A 21,347-nucleotide genomic window follows, 5' to 3' on the forward strand; every position below is an offset into this window, starting at 1 on the left:
TCAGTTATGGTAGTAATTAAAAGTGCCATTTTAAGTTCTTTCTGCTTTTTTTTTTTTTTTTTTTGAGGGGAATATTTGTTTTACTACATAAATGTTTGGTATTTTCTGTTCAGGTTTGTTTTGTTTTTAATTTTATTTATTTTTGGCTGTGTTGGGTCTTTGTTGCTGTGCATGGGCTTTCTGTAGTTGCGGCGAGCAGGGGCTACTCTTAGTTGCAGTACGTGGGCTTCTCATTGTGGTGGTTTCTCTTATTGCGGAGCACAGGCTCTAGGAGCATGGGCTTCAGTAGTTGTGGCACGCAGGTTCAGTAGTTGTGGCTCGTGGGCTCTAGAGCACAGGCTCAGCAGTTGTGGCACTCGGGCTTAGTTGCTCCACAGCATGTGGAATCTTTCCGCACAAGGGCTCGAACCCGTGTTTCCTGCATTAGCAGGCGGATTCTTAACTACTGAGCCACCAGAGAAGTCCCCTCTTCAGTTTTAATTTTCTTCTTATATCAACATTTAGGATATAAATTTACCTCTAAGAGTAGCTCTAATAGAAACTCTAAGAATATTTTCTGTATCATTTAACTTTAAGCACTTTTAAAAATCCTTTTTATTTAGAAGTTGCAGAGAAGTTCCCCAGGCCTTCTGGGATCGCCCCCGCCTCTGTGCAGTTTTGGTGTCAGGGGTTTGGGAAGAATTCATATTTAGATTTGAGTGTTTATTCCTTCTTCAATTCTCCCACTTCCAGGATTTCCCCTATAAATTTCCAGCTTTTTAAAAAAATCCCTGGGGGGCTTCCCTGGTGGCACAGTGGTTGAGAGTCTGCCTACCGATGCTGGGGACACGGGTTCGTGCCCCGGTCCGGGAAGATCCCACATGCCGCGGAGCGGCTGCGGCCGTGAGCCATGGCCGCTGAGCCTGCGCGTCCGGAGCCCGTGCTCCGCGATGGGAGAGGCCACAACAGTGAGAGGCCTGCGTACTGCAAAACAAAAAACAAAACAAACAAACAGAAAAAACTACAAGATGGGTATAAAGTTTCCAAATGCATAAGGACTGAGGAGCAAAAAAAAAAAAAAATCCCTGGGAATTCCTGGTAGTCCAGTGGTTAGGACTCTGCACTTTCACTGCTGGGGGTGAGAGTTCAATCCCTAGTGGGGAAACTAAGACCCTCAAGCTGCTGGGTGCGGCCAAAAAAGAAAAAAGAAAAAAAAGTCCCTAAGTTCTGTTCTCTAGCACTTTGAGATGGTAAGGCCTGCTGTTTTCCATTGCCATTGACGTAGGTTCCACTGTCATCAATATAGGTTCTGCTACCCTAGCTTCAGGCCATAAATCCTTGTGGTTGCACTTTATCAAGTACATGTAAACTGTCCTTCAATTTCTATATGTTTGGGGATGCTTTCTGGTTCCTCTAAATAGTTGTTTTTGAATATTTTATCCGTTTTTTATAATTCTTTATCTGTGGGAAAATCCATTTATTTGTTTTATACTTTAAAAATATTTTCTCATAGGTACTTTCCACTCTATTTTCCTCCCCATCTTTCTTCTCTCTTTCAAGTGGTTCATTTCTACTGATCTCTTTCCAAGTCCAATGACTCTTCTGTCATATTCAGTGATTTTTAAATTTTGGATGTTTGGAATTTTCATTTGGTTCCTTATATAGTTACTACTTTTCTTTATTCCCTGGATCATAGTTATAAAATCTGCTTTAAAATCATTGTTTGCCAATTCCAACATCTGAGTTACCTTGGGTTTAGTCTCCATTGATTATTTTTTGTCTTGAGTTTGGGTTACATTTTCTTGTTTCTTTGTATGTTTAGTAATTTTGGATTGTATACTGATACATCGTAGAGATTGAATTTTGGTTCTGTTTCCCCAAAGAGTATAGATTGTTTTTTCTTCAACAGATAATTTGCCTAAACTTAAACTCCATATTCTGAAATCTCAGTTATTTTAGGCTATGGGGGACTGCTTGGTATCTACCCCATACATGCACATTCAGGGTCAGCCAGAGTCTTAAGATAGACGTTGTATCTAAAATTTGTGGTACTGCCTTTGTGGCTCTCTTTTTTTTCAGATTTCCTTTGCAGCCTCTGTGGTTATCCTGAACTTTGTCCTTTGGTTCTTTAGACCAACAGGGCTATGGGGTGCTGTTGTTCACTCTTTAATGAACTAACTCTGTAGGTGGTCATTAAAAAAAATGGCCACTGAACTTCCCTGGTGGTGCAGTAGTTAAGAATCCACCTGTCAATGCAGGGGACACAGGTTCAATCCCTAGTCTGGGAAGATCCCACATGCTGCGGAGCAACTAAACCCGTGCATCACAACTACTGAGCCTGCGCTCTAGAGCCTGCGAGCCACAACTACTGAAGCCCGCTCACTCTAGGGCCCGCATGCTGCAACTACTGAAGCCCCCGCACCTAGAGCCCGTGCTCTGCAACAAGAGAAGCCACCGCAATGAGAAGCCTGCTCGCCACAACTAGAGAAAGCCCGTGTGCAGCAACAAAGACCCAACGCAGCCAAAAAAAAAAAAAATGGCTGCACCATGCAGCATGCAGAATCTTAATTTCCCAACCAGGGATCAAACCCTTGCCCCCTGCAGTGGAAGTATGGAGTCTTAACCACTGAACCGCCACGGAAGTCCCCCCCAAAAATGTAGATATACATTTTTGTGTGTATATATATGTATATACACATTCACACAAGGATATATGGATGTCCAGCATATGACAGACATACACCCAAGATACTGATGATGGAAAGATTTGGACGACACTGACTAAGCCATGTGGAGGCTTCCAGCTTCACTCAGAAGGCAGACAAACAATCAAATAAATACAATAGTGCATAAGTGTTAGTGTTATCTTGATGCTTTGTGATTGTTTTTCCTTTGAAGTCATTGATGGAAGGACGGAAGTGAAGTTGGACAGAAATAACTTTGGGATGTATCGTAAGTTTAATGGTTTATTAGGGCAATTATTAAATCGGATGCAATATTGTATATTGATAAGCAGTGCTGGCTTTGTGTGCCAACAATAATTATAACTCAGGGGACGCAGCTTATTGTAAGATTTAGGGTATTTACCTATAAAATTAATAAATTGTATCCTATTAGATTATTGTGCAAAACTAAATGGTGAGGAGGCAGGACTTCCAAAATAGCAGAGGACCTGTGTAAACCCACTGTTTTATGAAAGCAACATAAATACTGGAAAAATGCAGCTCTATGTACAGTAGCCAAGACATGGAAGTAACCTAAGTGTCCATCGACAGATGAATGGATAAAGAAGATGTGGCACATATATACAATGGAATATTACTCAGCCATAAAAAGAAACGAAATTGAGTTATTTGTAGTGAGGTGGATGGACCTAGATTCTGTCATACAGAGTGAAGTAAGTCAGAAAGAGAAAAACAAATACCGTATGCTAATGCTAACGCATATATATGAAATCTAAAAAATACGGTACTGATGAACCTAGTGGCAGGGCAGGAATAAAGACACAGACGTAGAGAAGGACTCGCGGACACAGAGGGGGAAGGGGAAGCTGGGACGAAGTGAGAGAGTATCATGGACGTATATACACTACCAAATGTAAAATGGATGGCTACTGGGAAGCAGCTGCATAGCACAGGGAGATCAGCTCGGTGCTTTGTGACCACCTAGAGGGGTGGGATAGGGAGGGTGGGAGGGAGACGCAAGAGGGAGGAGATACGGGGATATATGTATATGTACAGCTGATTCACTTTGTTATAAAGCAGAAACTAACACACCATTATAAAGCAATTATACTCCAATAAAGATATTTTTAAAAATTAAAAAATACTGGAAAAATGATTAAAGTCAACTTTATTACGACTCTAGAAATAAACAACCTGAAGGCGTACAAACAACCTGAAGAGCATTTTTAGTCAAGAAAAAATTTTGAACCTCAGTAAAAACAGTGGGGTTTGTGGAGTTCTAACTTTGTTTACTCCCATCCCCCCTCCGCAGTTCTGCACTAGCTTTCGAAAAACAGCAACCTCACAGCTACAGTAGCCATGAAAACCATTTGTCAAAAAACAGTCTCAATTGTTTAACACTGTGGTAGCTTAAGGCCGCAAAACCAGTTGGGGAAAACATTAGCTCAGCCAAAAATTTTATAAAGGAATGTCTGAAGAATGAGATATTCACAAGGAGCTGTTAAGCGCTATGACACATTCCTGAGGATCTAAAAGGCCACACACCTACACAGGGATATGTACATGCCCAGAAAAGACCTGAAGGTCACTGATAATTCACCTCTGGCTGACCTTGAAATCCTGCAGCAGGAAGAGAGGGCTAGGGCAGACTGCCTAAGCATCGAAGTAGTAGTAGAGGGAGGGGTTGGGGAATACATTAGGAGTATGGGACTAACAGATATACGTGACCATATAGAAAGTAAATAAACATAAGGATTTACTGTAGAGCACAGGGAACTATATTCCATATCTTGTAATAACATAATGGAAAAGAATCTGAAGCTGTACACCTGACACTAACACGATATTGTAGATCAACAATGGTTAAAATTTTAAAAATAATAAAAAAGGGCTTCCCTGGTGGCACAGTGGTTGGGAGTCCGCCTGCTGATGCAGGGGACACGGGTTCGTGCCCCGGTCCGGGAAGATCCCACATGCCGCGGAGCGGCTAGGCCCGTGAGCCGTGGCCTCTGAGCCTGCGCGTCCAGAGCCTGTGCTCCGCAACGGGAGAGGCCACAGCAGTGAGAGGCCAGCGTACCGCAAAAAAAAAATAATAATAATAATATAAGAAAAAAGAAAGTAGTGGAGCATTAAGGCACAAACTACCCTTGGCAAAAGGTGAAGAACTCACTGACTCAGGACAACTAAGGAAGCCAACCAGGCAGAGACTTCAGTGACTGCACCCTGCAAGGGAAACAGACCAGGAATGTCACTGAACTAACTGCAACAACAGTGACAGCAATAGCAACGAATTCTGAGGAGAAGGGGCATCTGATACCAAAAGTAACAACATCGTATTTTCTAAAACGTCTTGCTTCGGCAAAAAAGTGATACACAAAGAACAGGAAAGTATGGCCTTTACACAGGAAAAAAAGCAATCCATAGACACTATCTGAGGGGTCTCATATGTCATTACTACACGAAGACATTAAATCAGCTATTATAAATATGTTTGAGGACCTAAAAGAAACCACCTCTGAAGAACTGAAGGAAAGTATGACACTTCCAAATTTTGTGGAAGTTGACAAGTTGAGGTAAAATTTTATGGGAAAATATAAAGGGCCAATAGAACAAAGACACTCTTGTAGAAAAAGAATACAGTAGGCGGCCTTGTTTTATCAGACCTAAGACTTAGAAATGATCCCGTAGCTAAATCAGAGTAGTGTTGGCCCAGGAATAAACGAGAGAGCAATGGAACAGAGCAACGTCCTAAATCAGAGCCATACAGACATGGACGCTTGATTTATGATAGAGATGGCACTGCCGAACAGTGCAGAAGAGCCTCACTTTAAATAAGGCTGCTGGGACAATTATCTATACAGAGGAAAAAAGAAAGTTGATCCCTGTATCACAGTATTCACAAAAACAAATGACTGGGCGGGTTGTGACTATTCAAGATACACAGAATCCTTCTAGAATGTATTTGTTACTGAGTGCAAGTCCATGTGCCCCATGCACAGTGAGGCGAAACAATACCAAAACGTCGGAGTTTGGAGCAGAGAAAGGTTTATCGAAGGGCCGTGCAAAGAGACCGGTGGTTCATGCCATAAAAACCCTGAACTCCCAGAAAGCTTTCAGCAAAGCCCCTTTACAGGAAAGGTGAGGGAGGGGTGTGGTTAGTTTTTGCACACTTCTTGCTGTCAGATCCCTTGTTCTTGAGGTCAGGTCACGACGTTCCTGGAAACCTCCACCAAAACAAATGTTATTCTCTGTTCTGACAAGAAAGGGCAAGGTCCCAAGGCTCAGCTTTCAGAAGTCCAGGCCCTGGCTAAGAGGAGGGTTTCCCTGAGCAGGCCGGTTGCCCTGCCCAGGAGCACTGGTCCAGCACCCAGACTAGATGCTCCCGCCAGTGCCCAGGCCTGGCTGAAGACGTGGATCTCAGTTGGCGGTGCCCTCAGGGCCAGGTCTCCAGACCCTGCCCAGCTGTCATCACTGAGGGAGCCGGGTGCCCAGGCCCCAGTCAGACTTCAGGCTCCTCTGGCAGCGCAAACAGGGGCAGGGTCCTGCGGACTTCGACCCATGGAGACCACTGCCGCCATTACGTCCCAGAGGCAGGGATGGGGGAGAGGTTCCCGTCTGTTTCAAGGCCCGGGCCCAGCTAGTGGGCGGCAGTGGCGAGGGCTCTCCAGCTCTGCAGCACACAGTCCTCAGACTGTCCCCAGGCCCCCCACCTCACCCGCCAGGCCCAAGGCCAGGGGTCCTCGAGGGCCCCTCGGAGGAGGTCCCCATCTGCCTCTCACCGCACTCTCTTCCGGGTGGTCCACTGCGAGAGAGCGGGACCTCTAACCCCTGGAGCTAAGTGCTGCGCGCCCGCTCCGCCTCTATTACAGAGTCACCTTGTACCGTGAGACAGAAGTGATACTCTTTTGGCGGGGATTGTGGTTGCCAGTGTCTGCTCCACAAAACATATCTGCCCCGGTCCTCACCCCCTCACGGTCTCGCCTCACGAAGTACATCCACGAGTGCTCTCCTCGTAACACCTCTGCTCCTTCAGCTACAGCTCTAGCCTCCTAATCCCCATTCTCTCCAACGTTTAACCGGCATCCTGTCTGCAAACGTTCCCCATTTCTCTGTCCCGAAGCCCCAACCTTCCCAACACGGCCACGTCTTTCCTGCGGCATAAAAAGGGATCCGAAAGAGAGTGGGCGTGGCCATTCTGCTTAGGCCTGGCCTGTGACTGGTTTACCTCCCGGGTCAGGTCGGAAGACTGTAGGCGAGAGTGCTGAAACGCTACTGAAGATGTAGCTGAGCAGCTGCAGAGATGGAACAGCCCAGAATGAAAAATCTTGGAGACACCGGTTGAATTTCCGCCTCTCCGTACTGGTCGGCAGGACGGTCCAAAATGGCGGCGCACGATCCAATATGGCCGCTCCCAACATAATGTAACGCCGTGGGCGCGGCCATATTGAACGGCACTAATTCCTCCAGGCATCAGAACGCATCGCTCACTTCCAAAGTGGCCTTGAATGTGAGTGTTAAACAGGGACCCGCCACTCACGTCAGCGGAAACGGAAGTGGCGTCCAAAGCTTGGCTTCCCGCAGCGTACTGTCACAGAATTGGCATTTGAGGCTACGTGAGATTTCTGCGAGCGGATTTAAGAATCCCGCGTGGTGGGAATTCTGACTTGAGATGTGGTTTGTGGTGGGTACTCGTGGAGGATTGTTGCTGAAGGCGGCCTCGGAGTTTTAGGGGCGTTGTGGGTAGCTTGGGCCAGCATCAGTGTTGAGGAGTGGGTTGAGGAAGTAACGAGAGACCATTGCCGTTGACAATGACAGGTCGGCGACGGATCGCCGCCCCCGCCCCCCGCCCCCGCCCCAGGCGGTGGAAAGAGGAGGTGGAAGAGCCAGTGATCAAAGGGGTCCATCTGGATAGGTTGGTGAGGATAGGGCTTGGGGGTTAGTCACCTGGGATTCCTGTGGTTGGAGTTTGAGCTTCGGAGGGGCCAGCGGGTGAAAGATAGATGTCTGGGGAGCTGTGAATGGGTGCGACAGCGAAGTGCAGGTTGGGGAACTGTGTGGGTATCCTTAGGAGAGGTTGAGGGGGGTTGGGACATAAAAAGGCCTCAGGTAGACAGACATTTGGGTGTGTGCTGAGCATTGGGGTATTATATTTCCCAGCGTTTTATACTGGAGAATTTCAAGCATACAGAAAAGTCGAAAGAATAGCCAAATGTTCTGCTGTATACCTGCCATCTAGATCCATGGATTGTTAAAATCGTGCTCATGAATACTTAAGAGTTTACGTGTGCTTGTACGCGCTTGAAATCAAGTTAATCCTAGCTTTTTATGTCAATTCTGCCACTTGTTTCTGTGACTCTGGATAAAGTACCAAGTTCTATAAGTCTCAGTTTTCCCATTCAAACAAATTGATTTCTACCTCACCAGTTCTCATGAAGGCCCTGTCTTCATGACCTCATCTAACGCTAATTACCTCCCAAAGACCCCATTTACAAATACCATCACATTGAAGCTTCAGCGTATGAATTTGAGGGACACAAATATTAAGTCCATATAACAAGTAGGTATCTGACAGAAGGTAGCTATTATTATTCAAATGTATACCTTTCTAATGGGATTTTTTTCTACTCAAAACAATACTTTCAACTTATTTTTATTAAGTTAGAATAATAAAAAAATCATCTTCCTATGTGACTTTATATATGATATTAAATGGAGATCTCTAAGTTTTTTAAATCAGAATATCATTGTATGTTTATTATCAGTAAAAAGCAGGAAATAAAAATCACCCTCGGAGAATTCCCTGGCCCCGGGGTTTGATCCCTGGTCAGGGAAATAAGATCCCACAAGCCCCAGAGAGTGGTAAAAAAAAAAAAAATTAACCCCCGATTTACTATCTGTAAACTACCTGTAATGTTTTGAAATGTATTTTTTAACTGAATTATATATTATGGATATTTTTCTGTTTTTAATTTATAAAAGTAGGTCAAATGCATATTTCAGAGGCTTCTGATTTAGTTTTACCAAACTTCCCCAATAACTTGCTATTCTATAATGCTTCTACACACAGTGTGCCAGATTTTTCTACATCTTTAGCAACAATGGGCATGTCATCCTTCTCTTCTTTTCTAATATGATAGCCCAATTTAGAAATTTGATTACCTTGGCTTTTCTTTATAATTTTGTTTAATGAATGTCATGTTTGATCATTGGAAAATGGGAAAGTCCTCCATCCTTGTTCCATCTTCTGAGTCCCACCTAACCATCCCAAGCTTTGGAACCACTATTCACAAGTTAGAATGCATTATTCCCTTGACTTTTATAGTTTTATCATATGTATATGGATACCTTAAAAGTGCACTCTAGTTTTTCTTGGTTGTAAGTTTTATAATAAGGATATTATTATATGGTCTTCTGAAGCTTGCTTTTCTTTTTTTTTTTTTAATTAATTTATTTATTTTTGGCTGTGTTGGGTCTTTGTTGCTGCATGCAGGCTTGCAGGGAGCGGGGGCTACTGTTTTGGTGCACGAGCTTCTCATTGCGGTGGTTTCTCTTGTTGCTCTAGGCACGCGGGATTCAGTAATTGTGGCACACGGGCTCAGTAGTTGTGGCTCTTGGGCTCTAGAGCGCAGGCTCAGTAGTTGCGGCGCATGGGCTTAGTTGCTCCGCTGCATGTGGGATCTTCCCGGACCAGGGCTTGAACCCGTGTCCCCTGCATTGGCAGGCGGATTCCTAACCACTGCGCCACCAGTGAAGTCCTGAAGCTTGCTTGTCTTGACTTATTACGTATGTGTGATTTATCCATGTTGGAGGTAGGTTTGTTTCATTATTATGAATTCCATTGCATAAATACAACATAACTCGTACAACCATTCTCCTGTTGTTGGACATTTATATTGTTTCTGGGTTTCAGCTACTGCTAGTAGTGAAGTTCCGAACATTCTTATGTCTCCCAGTTGATGTGAGAATTTGTCTAGTCTAGGGTGTATACCTAGAAATGAAATTTCTAATACAAAGTAGATGAATTTTTACCTAGAAGGGAAAGTCAAATTGCTTTTGTACCACCTTACTCTCTCATCAGCAATGTTAAAAAGTGCCTTTTGATCCATAGGCTTTCCAATACTTAGTGTTTTCATTCTTGCTTTTTGACCATCTTTTGAGTATAAGAGACACCTATCTCATTGTGGTCTCCATATGCACTGTTCTTGTCACTAACATGGTTGGTCATCTTTTTTATATGTTCACTGGCCAATTTTAAACCTGAGAGGTTTGTCTCTTCCTAACTCATATTTAGAAAGTAGTCCCATATATAGAATGCTAGTCTTTTGCTGGTTATTTTGTAATAAACAATTGGCAGTCCTTTGTCTCCTGTTCCTGGGAGGTAGCCTCTAGATTGTTGGAATATCCTGAATGATAGAGATGACTGCATTATTCATGGTGGGCCCTGATAGTTTGCGCTAATGAGGCAACTCATGGTGAGTCTGTAGTTTATGCTAGTGAGATGATTCAGGTTGGAACTGTTTACGCTGGAAAGACCAACCAGGTGATATCAGCCCAACCTCCAGGAGGGTAGTGGTGCTGGAGGTTGAGTTCCATGGCCGATGATTAGATCCATCATGCGTATTTAATGAAACTCTAATACAAACTGTAAACACTGAAGCTCAGGTGAGTTTCTGTGGTTGGCGATACCCTGCATGTTGTCACACATAGATATGCTGGATGAGCAGCGTGTCCTGACACCAAGAGGAAAGGACAGTGGAAGCTTCTGGTTTGGGACCCTCCTAGACCTCACCCTATTGTGTCTCGCCATTTGACTGGTTATAATTTGTATTCTTTTGGTGTAATAAAACTTTATTCTTGTACATTTCCCCCTCAGGTACCTTATACGTTTTGTTGGTATTGTGAATAGTGTCTTTTCCTTATAAATCTTACTGTTGTTTGAATATGAAATTGCAGTTAATTTTTATGTTGATCTTAAAGCAGTTGCATAGTGACAGTCTTGCTTCTTCTTTTCTATTCCTTCATTCCTTCCATTTATTTTCCCCATTTTACATTTAGCCAAAATGTGATACATTTTTGGCTAAATGTTCTGAGAATGGCTATCCTTGTCATGTCCCTATGCCATGGATTTTTTTTTTTTTTGTAGATACTCTTTATCAAGTTAACAGAGTTCTTGTCTCTTTCTAGTTTAATAACATTTTTAAAAATTGTGAGTGGCTATGGCATCTTATTACATTGTCTTTTCTTTATCTATTGAGATAACGAAATAGTTCTTACTACACTATTGCATTCCTGGAATAAAGTTATCTGTGCATTGTATAATTCTTCCTATGTTGTTTTCTTAGTATTCTTCCTCTCTATCAGTGAACATGGTTTCCTCATCTTTTAAATATTTAGGATTTTTATACTAAGTTCATAAATGAGATTGGCCTCATTTCTTTGGCCACAAATTTCTTTCACATATTGTCCTTGAAATCTAGATCTGTTTTCTTCAGTTCTCTGTCCGCCTAAGACACAGTGTTGCATTGTCCTTCGGAGTTCTCAGCAATGTGATACTGAGAGTAAGTTGCATTAATATATTTCTCGGCTGTCCTGGCACCTCTAAGTTATTCTCAGTGTTAGAATTAATTTTTCATCACCAGAGTTAATTCTTTAACAGTCAGCACTGAGTAGAGTTGCCAAGAGATCCAGCCGGGGTTTTGAGTGAAGATGAAGTCTCAAAAAGAAACATGAATTTGAGATTTCAGTTGAGACTCCATTGCAGACTTTAAGGTCATGGATTTTGTCTTCAGATGCAGACAGCCTGTATTTGTTTTGCTTTTTGTAGGCAAGAGGTTAGTTTAACTGAGGTATAATTTATATACAATATAGAGATTATCATACTAAGTGAAGGAAGCCAGACAGAAAAAAAGACAAATATCATATGATATCACTTATATGTGGAATCTAAAAAAAAAAAAAAAGATACAAATGAACTTATATACAAAACAGAAATAGACCCATAGACGTAGAAAACAAACTTATGGTTACCAAAGGGGAACAGGGAATAAATTAGGAGTTTGGGATTAACATATACATACTACTATATATAAAATAGTTAACCAACAAAGACCTACTGTATAGCACAGGGAACTATACTCAATATTTTGTAATAACCTATAAGGGAAAATAACCCGTAAGTTATATATATAACTGAATCACTTTGCTGTACACCTGAAACTTACACAACATTGTAAATCAACTACACTTTAATTTTTAAAATTTACATACAGTACATACATTCACCACTTCTTCAGGTATAATTTGATGAGTTTCACAAAGGTATACCATCCTTTAACCATCACTGGAATCAATGTATAGAACTTTCCCATCAACCCCAAAAGTCCCTTTGTGCCTCTTTTCATTGAGACCATACCTCCATCCCCTGTTCCCTCACAATCACATGCTTTCCATAGTTATATATGTTCTAATACTTCATACAAATTGAATGATACAGTAAGAGGTTATTGATGTCTGACTTCTTTCACTTAAAATAATGCTTTTGAGAGTCATCCATGCTGTTGCATGTATCATTAGTTCATTCCTTTCTGTCACTGAGTAATATTCAGTGGTACAAATAAGCCACAATATTATCTGTTCCCCAGTTGATGGATGTTTTGGATTTGGGGGAGTAGGTTTTGGATATTTTGAATGAAGCTGTAATGTACATTGATGTACAAGTCAAAGTGTATCCTTAGCAAGGATGAATTTCTGGGCTTGAGACTTCCTTTTTTCCTTTACAGGAGTGGCCTTATTCAAAAGAAGCCCAAAGCAACTTTTCATATGCTTATTTGCCATCTCTTTTTTTTTTTTTTTTTTTTGATGAAGTGTCTGTTTGAAACTTCTGTTCCTTTTTATTGGATTGTCTCTGCTTTTATTAAGTTGGAAAAGTTCTTCGTATTTTTGAAATAGAAGTCTTTTAGTCAGGTACATACTTTGTTAATATTTTCCTCTAGCCTGTGGCTTGATCCTTCTTCATTTTTTAGCAGTGTCTCTTGAATATCACAAATTTTTAGTATTGAAGATGTTCAATTTATCAACTTTTTCTTTTATCATGCATTTTGTGCCCTGATTAAGAAATCTTTGGGGCTTCCCTGGTGGCGCAGTGGTTGGCGGTCCGCCTGCCGATGCAGGGGACATGGGTTCGTGCCCCGGTCCGGGAAGATCCCACAGGCCGCGGAGCGGCTGGGCCCGTAAGCCATGGCTGAGCCTGCGCGTCCGGAGCCTGTGCTCCGCAACGGGAGAGGCCACCGTGGTGAGAGGCCCGCGTACTGCAAAAAAAAAAAAAAAGAAAAAAGAAATCTTTGCCTCACTTAAAATTTTTCTATGCTTTCTTCCAGAAGTTTTATAGTTTTAACCCTTACATTTATAATCCATTTTGAGTTAATTTTGGTTTGAGGCAAACATGAATATCCTATTTGTTTCAACGGCACTTGTTAAATAATTTATTATTTTTCTCATCATGCTCATGCTTTTCTCTTGTGGAATATATACATATTCCATATTATATATGTATATATATGTGTGTGTGTGTGTGTGTAATTTTAAAGAAATGTACTAGTCTGTCCATTCTATCCCTTTTGTCATTTTGGCATGTCTCTCTAGCTTGAATTTTCCCTTGGCTTTGGGTCGTATTTTTTTGCTTCTTTGCATGTCTGGTAATTTTCGATTGGATGTCAGATATTGTCAGTTTGATATTGTTGTTTACAGGATTTTCTTTTATTCCTTTAACTACTTTTGAGGTTTGCTCTGGCATGTAGTCAAATTACTTTGAAAAGGTTTGATTTTTCGGAGGCTTTCTTTTCAACTTTCTTAGGTGGGGCCGAAACAGCCTTTTGTCTGTGATTACTCTGTACCTATTACTGGGGTAGTACTCTTCTGAGGCCTCCGTTTGAAGTCCTGGTGGAAGGTCTTTCTAACCCTGGCTAGTGGGAATGCTAAGTATTCCTGGTCTCGTGTGAGCTCCAGGAATTGTTCCACCTCCTCCTTTCCAGGGGCCTTGGTAATTTCCTCAGTTCACCAATCCTTAGCCAGAGACTCAGAGGAGCCCTCTGCATATCTACAGAGTGACTTTTCTCCTTTTTTTTCTGAGGTACTGCCTGGCAAACTCTAGCCACCTTTGCTTCTCAGACTTGAAATTCTGTATCATTAACTCAGCAAGACTGCGGACGGTTTCGGGGTTCCTTCTCCCTGTGCTCTGGGCTGGAAAGTCTATCCAGGCAGTGAGCCGCAGCACGGAATTCTCACCTTATTTTCCTTTTCTCTGACTTCTGGGTCTTAAAATAGTTGTTCTTGATATTTTTCCTACTTTTTGTGTTGGTTGGCTAAGATGAAAGGATAACGCTGGTAGTTCTCCTTAGACTCAGGGGATTTATTGATCCCGGGGGTTTGTGTTTTAGTCCTTCCTCCGCCAGTTACTAGCTGTTGGGTTTTAGCTAGGTGCTTAACCTTTCCTCTGCTAGTTTTCTCTAAAATGGAATAATTATCATCTGTACGTTATAGGGTTGTTGTGAGGGTTAAGTGAGAAAAGAACATACTTGAAACAGTTCCTTGCACGTATGGGAACTCGCTTTCATCATTACTTCCATACTAAACAGATCTTTTCTTGAATCCATAGATGCCGGCTTCCTAGAATAAGGCCACTCCTGTAAAGGAAAAAAGGAAGTCTCAAGCCCAGAAATTCATCCTTGCTAAGGATACCCTTGATGAGACACCATTACCAGGATTTCAGGACAGATCCTAAATGCGGTGGCCACTTCCTAAAAGCTGTTAAAAATGACCAAGTCCCAGGTGAGCTGTTTGGTTTTTTTCCCAGTTCGTTTTGAATTTTTGATTTTTGGAGTTTTATTAAAATGTATCCCATCAAAGAGAACAATATATATAGATACATTGTGGCTAGGAGGGACGTGCTTAGATTGGGAGATAGAATAAATGATACAGAATAGCTAATCAGGAAGGGAAGCTCATCTGCATGTCATAGGGTCCTGCAAGGTGCTGATAATTAGAACGTTGCCACATAAGCAGCAGGATCCAGAAGTGGGTTTCCTACATTTCTCTGTTAATACTGGAAACCATCACAAAAGATAAAAATGTGTTGCAAGATTTACTTTATATTTAAGAAGGAAGCACGTGAATTCAGTAAAGATTTCCTGGACGTTTAAGTGTGAAGATGGGTCTTCCTGTTACTTCTTTTTCTCATCCAGACAGTGGACCGAGTGAAAAGTCATCTTCCTAAGGAAATGTGGGAGGTATAACAGGCACAGATAGAAAACTTTAAAAATCCCTTACCTATTAAAAAAAGATAATAGTAGTGCTTACATAAAGGTTACTGTGCAGATCGTTGTGTTACTGTGTGTAAGATGCTTAGAACGATACATAGCACGCAGTGAAAGCTTTGTGTTTGCTTTTTTTTGAGTATTGTGATTTAGTACGTAGTCCAATTTCTAATAGGCCGTTCTGAGCGTAGCATACTTTTGTATATGAAAAACACTGCAGTGGCTACCAAGTGTCTGCAGGACATGTGCATTCTTGCTCCAAGACGTGTTCCTGCCTGTCACCTGGGCATCTGTCCCTTTCAACCTCTTCTCCTGTCCCTTTGACCTATATGCAGTTCTTTGAACTCAAATAGATCAGAAGGCATTTGATGGCAGGACCATGCTCTATTTCCTTTTTTTTTTTTTTTTTTTTTTTTTGAGGTACGCGGGCCTCTCACTGTTGTGGCCTCTCCCGCTGCGGAGCACAGGCTCCGGACGCGCAAGCTCAGCAGCCATGGCTCACGGGCCCAGCCGCTCCGCGGCACGTGGGATCCTCCCAGACCAGGGCACGAACCTGTGTCCCCTGCATCGGCAGGCGGACTCACAACCACTGCGCCACGAGGGAAGCCCTCTATTTCCTTTTTTAATCTAAAATGTATATATAGTAAGTAACATTAAATGCTTATAAGGTGGGTTGCAGATTGTCTTTAGGTAGTTTAAAGTTTCAGTGACATTTTACATTGGGTAAGTGAATGAGTGAAGAAGTGGATGAAGAATGCACAAAGAAAGGAGAGCTTTAATGAATTTAGCCCACAGAATGTCAATCAAAACTAGGTACAGGGCTTCCCTGGTGGCGCAGTAGTTGAGAGTCCACCTGCCGGTGCAGGGGACACGGGTTCGTGCCCCGGTCCGGGAAGATCCCACATGCTGCAGAGCGGCTGGGCCCGTGAGCCATGGCCGCTGAGCCTGTGCGTCCGGAGCCTGTGCTTCAAAACGGGAGAGGCCACAACAGTGAGAGGCCCGTGTACCGCGCAAAAAAAAAAAAAAAAAAAAAAATCTAGGTACAGAATGATATGTTTATAAATTTTCATAGTAAAAATAGAATAATATCCTGTAGATCATTACTATTTTCTTCCATTATATTAACTCCAGATTAAAAAGGATTATGTTACAACAGGGCTTATTGTCATTCAATGATGTGGCTGTGGATTTCACCTGGGAAGAGTGGCAGCTGCTAGACATTGTTCAGAAGAACCTCTACCGGGATGTGATGTTGGAAAATTATAGCAACCTAATGTCATTGGGTAAAGACAACTTTCCTAAATATCTCAGCATAAGCCCATTTATTGCCTGTCTTTTTTCCATTGCTACAATTTATGCATACTCTGATATCGTCAATGATTTTGGACTTGGACTAGTATAGGTAGGTAACAGAGCTTATTTTATTTAATATTATACAGTGACTGTACTTAATTTCATTTTCCAAGTAAAAAGTTTCAATTTTGCTGAGATTTAAACTATACATTCCCTGAAACAGAACTTTTCCTCACAGGACCCAATACTGCTCAGATTCTCTGTGATTACCCCCCTTGTCAGGTTATCAAGTTACGAAGCCAGAACCAGTGATGCACTTGGAGAAAGGAGAAGAAAAAGAAAAAGCAGTAGTAGAGAGGGAATTCCCAAGTCAGTGTGGCCCAGGTGAGTGAAACCAATGCAGTGGGAGTTCGTGGAAGCAAAGTAACAGTTGGTCATTGTTGGCTTGGGAACTTTGTTATTTTAATATATTTTTTAATTGAAGTATATTTAATTTACAATGTTATGTTTCAGATGTACAGCAGAGTGATTCAGTTATATGTATATATATATACTTTTTCAGATTCTTTTCCATTATAGGTTATTACAAGATATTGAATATAGATCCCTGTGCTATACAGTAGGTCCTTGTTGTTTGTGTATTTTATATATAGCAGTATGTATCTGTTAATCCCAAACTCCTAATTTATCCCTCCCCCCATTTTAATATTTTTTTCTTATAGTCTCTGAACCTTTAGAAGTGACTCTGAATGAAAAGAAGTCTTCAGTATGAATGTTGCCTGCTTCTCTTACTACCCTTCCATATATGACTCTGTTTTGCTAGCCACCTAGGAGGAGACTTACCTCCTTGTATCTACCCTGGGTCAGATCTTTGCCTAGTTCATTTGGTCTCTCCTTTTTTGTTTAGTTGTTCTTTTACCATAGCTCACTAGACACAACCAAACTCTTTTACCTTTTATCCATATTCATATACCTCTTCTATTTTGCTTTCAAATATTCATAGATTTGTTCCAATGTTTGATGACACCCATGTCCTTCAGTTCATTACTTATTACTGTTTCTTTTATTGGGTGCCTCAGACTTACGTTGTGCACCTGCTGTATCACTTTCTCCATCTCTTTGGATATTGACTTGAGATTTCATCCCTCTCCATTTCATGATAATGGTAGTATTCGTTGATTTTTTTTTCTAGAAGTAATGTGGCAAGTTTATGATTGGCATTGGGAAGATAACGGGAAGGGTGGACCTGTGGAGAGAGATCATGAAAACAATGCATTGGGAAAAATATTTCCTTTGAGCAAAAACTTTGTTTCATTTACAGAAAGACCCCCTAAATGTGTCTCAAGAGGAATAAGTTTGAAACAAAATTCAGATCCAAGTTTTCAGAGTAAAAGCTATGCAGAGATGAACTCTGATGAGTTAAATGGTTATGGGAAGTCATTTTTCTGTACTCTACATGAAACCTCCCACCCTCGAGCCCAGTACTATGAACATAATTTATGTGTGAGGTCTTTCAGCACAGTAACAAATCTTAAAAGACATCACAGAATTCACACAGAAGGGAAACCTTACGAATGCAGTGAATGTCCCAGATCCTTCAGGTATAAGTCAAAGCTCATAATACACCAGAGAACCCATACGGGAGAGAAGCCATACAAATGCAGTGAATGTCAGAAAGGTTTCAGTACAAAATGTCATCTCACTCTGCACCAGAGAACTCATACAGGAGAGAAACCGTATGAATGTATCGAGTGTCAGAAATCCTTTAGAACAAAATATCATCTCATTCTACACCATAGGACTCATTCAGGAGAGAAACCCTATGAATGCAAAGAATGTGGAAAAGCTTACAGGGAAAAGACGAAGCTCAGATTACATTACAGAACACATACAGGAGAGAAACCTTTTGAGTGTAGTGATTGTGGGAAAGGTTTTATGCAAAAGTCAAACCTGACTATCCATCAAAGAGTCCATACAGGAGAGAAACCCTATGGATGTAAAGAATGTGGAAAGGCCTTCTGTAGTAAGTCTCAGCTTGCTGTTCACCAGCGAAATCATACAGGAGAAAAATCCTTTGAATGCAGGGAATGTGGGAAAGCCTTCAATAAAAACTTGCACCTCATAACACATCAGAAAATTCATATCAGAGAGAAACATTATGAATGCAGTGAATGTGGAAAAGCTTTTGTACACACGTCACAGCTCATTCTACATCAGAGAAATCATACAGCAAGAACACCTTATGAATGCGAGGGATGCGGGAAAGCCTTTAATAAAAAGTCACACTTCATAACCCATCAGAGAATTCATACGGGAGAGAAACCTTATGAATGCAGTGAATGTGGGAAGGCTTTTATAGACAAGTCACAGCTTATTGTTCATAGAAGAACTCATACGGGAGAGAAACCTTATGAATGCAAGGAATGTGGGAAAGCCTTTAATAAAAAGTCATCCCTCATAACACATCAGAGAATTCATACGGGAGAGAAACCTTATGAATGCAGTGAATGTGGAAAAGCTTTTATAGACAAGTCGCATCTCATTGTCCATCAGAGAACTCATACAGGAGAGAGACCCTATGAATGCAGTGAATGTGGAAAAGCTTTCATACGAAAGGCAATGCTCATTGTCCATCAGAGGACACATACAGGAGAGAAACCCTTTGTATGCCTTGAATGCCAGAAAGCCTTTAGCAGTATGGCAATGCTCAGTAGACATCAGTTGATTCATACAGGAGAGAAACCCCATGGATGCAGTGAATGTGGGAAGGCTTTCCGCCAAAAAAGCCATCTTATTATCCATCAGCGATGCCATACTGGAGAGAAACCCTATGGATGCATTCCATGCGGTCAAATCTTCAACCAGAAGTCACAGCTCATTAGACATCAGAGACATCACACAGGACAGAAACCATATCAGTGCACTCAATGTGGGAAAGACTTTTTTGAGAAATCATACCTCAGTGTCCATCAGAGAAGTCATGCAGGGCAGAAACCTTATCAATGTGGTGAGTGTGGGAAAACTTACTCTGTCAAGTTCTTCCTCACTTCACATGAGGAAATTCATACATGAAAACAATCCCAGAAACACAGCACTGGGAAGACTTTAGTGAGATGCCAGATCTCCCTGAATATAAGAAAATTCACACGAGAGTCACCCTATGAATGCAGGGAAAGTTCAGGTACTTTTCCATTAATTTTGGCCTTTGTAAGTTTCAAAACTTACCCAGAAGAGAAATCTTTTAAATGCAGTGAATATAGGAAAATTATCTACTACCAATGTAGCCTCATATCTCATGAGAAAAAAGGCAGTATGGATGAAAAGTTGAAATCTCTTCTTGAGAAGAGAGCCCATTATACATCACACAAAATGAAGCCGTTGGGTACAACAAATATTTTTGATAGGCTATCATAAAGTAGTTAGTTTTCACTGTGGAAAAAAATCTCCCAAATATTGTGAATTCTTGAATAGCTTCCAAACAAGTGAGTTTTCATACCAAGGAATACAGATGGCTGAAGACTTGTGATAAGGGATGCCTCTGGCATGAAGTCCAAACTTATCATGCATCAGAAAATATTTTTTTAAGGAGAATTAGTAGAGTGTAATGGTGGGAAAGTTTATTTACATATAAACAACTTTATAATAAAAACTTTGATCATCGCAATACCATGTATTTATAGAAAATGTAACACAAAGTAGTCAGTTAGGAAGAGCAGATAACTTTAGCATGCCAAAGGACACTTTGTTTCATGTTTGAATATATTGTATAGTCAAAGAAGTAAATTAAGAAAGGTCCCAGATGTATGTATTTGCTTTGTGTCTGAGTATTTTTGTAGAACATGTATATGATGATTTTCAAATTTCATAAGGTAATGAAAGTTGTGTACCACGAAATTCTTGTTCCAGTTTGTATGTCTAATATCTACCAAAAATGCCAACATAGTGAAATATATAAATCACAAGGGAAATAATTCAGCTTAACATTAAACAATACTATAACAACACTTACACCTTTTTGGTTTTTGTTTTACTGTTACTGGTATTGTAAATGAATCCGGTACTTTTCAGCCCTTAGGAATGATACCTTTTTTTTTTTTTTTTTTTTTTTTAGATGTTGGGGATAGGAGTTTATTAATTTATTTATCTTGGCTGTGTTGGGTCTTCGTTTCTGTGCGAGGGCTTTCTCTAGTTGCGGCAAGCGGGGGCCACTCTTCATCGCGGTGCGCGGGCCTCTCACTGTCCCGGCCTCTCTTGTTGCGGAGCACAGGCTCCAGACGCGCAGGCTCAGTAGTTGTGGCTCACGGGCCTAGTTGATCCGCGGCATGTGGGATCCTCCCAGACCAGGGCTCGAACCCGTGTGCCCTGCATCGGCAGGCAGATTCTCAACCACTGCGCCACCAGGGAAGCCCATGATACCTTTTTTAAAACAAATTATCTTCTGGTTGTCACTCAGAAAACAAAAAACAAAACCCAAAAAAAGCCCCATTACAAATATTGAGGTTTAAGAGTGATAAGTAATCACAACTCTTCTGTCCCCAAATGAGTTCTGAAAAACTGGAAGCAGCTGCTATTTTCAAATAAATGAAGATTAAAATGTCACTTGTCTTGGTGGTTGTGCTGAAATGGGGAATGAATATGGCTTAGACTTATAGCCAGACGTGCTTGCCACGGCTTTCCTCCATGAAAACCTAGTTTATTTGTTTCCTAGAGCTGCTGTAACAAAGTATACTATTAACTGAACGGGTTAAAACAGCAGAAATTTACTACTATCTCCGTTCTGGAGGCCAGAAGTCCAAAGTCAGGGTGTCGTCAGGGCCATGCTCCCTCTGAAACCTGTTGAAGATTCCTTCCTTGCCTCTTCCTAGCTCCTGGTGATTTATGGGCAACTATTGGCTTTCCTTAGTCTGCAGCTGTATAACTCCAACCTCTGTCTTTGTCATCACATGGCATGCTCCCTGTGTGCCTCTGTGTCTCCACATGGCCAACTTCTAAGAACACCAGTTATTGGATTTGGAGCCCACCCTACTCCAGGAGGAGCTCATCTCAACTAAACTCCCATCTATAACGACTCAATTTTCTG

At 41.5% G+C, this 21,347-nt stretch overlaps 1 protein-coding gene across 1 annotated transcript; it reads left to right on the top strand.

Annotated features, from left to right (window-relative positions):
- The first annotated feature begins 17,671 nt into the window (after nt 1-17,671).
- On the top strand, nt 17,672-19,339 carry LOC136140963 (zinc finger protein 84-like). Its single transcript, XM_065899092.1, has 2 exons — nt 17,672-18,931; nt 19,007-19,339. Exons 1-2 carry the CDS (start codon nt 17,672-17,674, stop codon nt 19,337-19,339), a joined length of 1,593 nt encoding a protein of 530 aa, XP_065755164.1.
- Nucleotides 19,340-21,347: the final 2,008 nt, after the last annotated feature.

Source organism: Phocoena phocoena, chromosome 20 (genome assembly GCF_963924675.1).
Source record: "Phocoena phocoena chromosome 20, mPhoPho1.1, whole genome shotgun sequence".
Classification (NCBI taxonomy): Eukaryota; Metazoa; Chordata; class Mammalia; order Artiodactyla; family Phocoenidae; genus Phocoena; species Phocoena phocoena.

Coding starts and splice junctions, on each gene's coding strand:
- LOC136140963 (XM_065899092.1), top strand. CDS start 17,672: ATGAACTCTGATGAGTTAAATGGTTATGGGAAGTCATTTTTCTGTACT. Junction 18,932..19,006: donor ATACAGGAGAGAAACCCTTT/GTATGCCTTGAA, acceptor CATACAGGAGAG/AAACCCCATGGATGCAGTGA.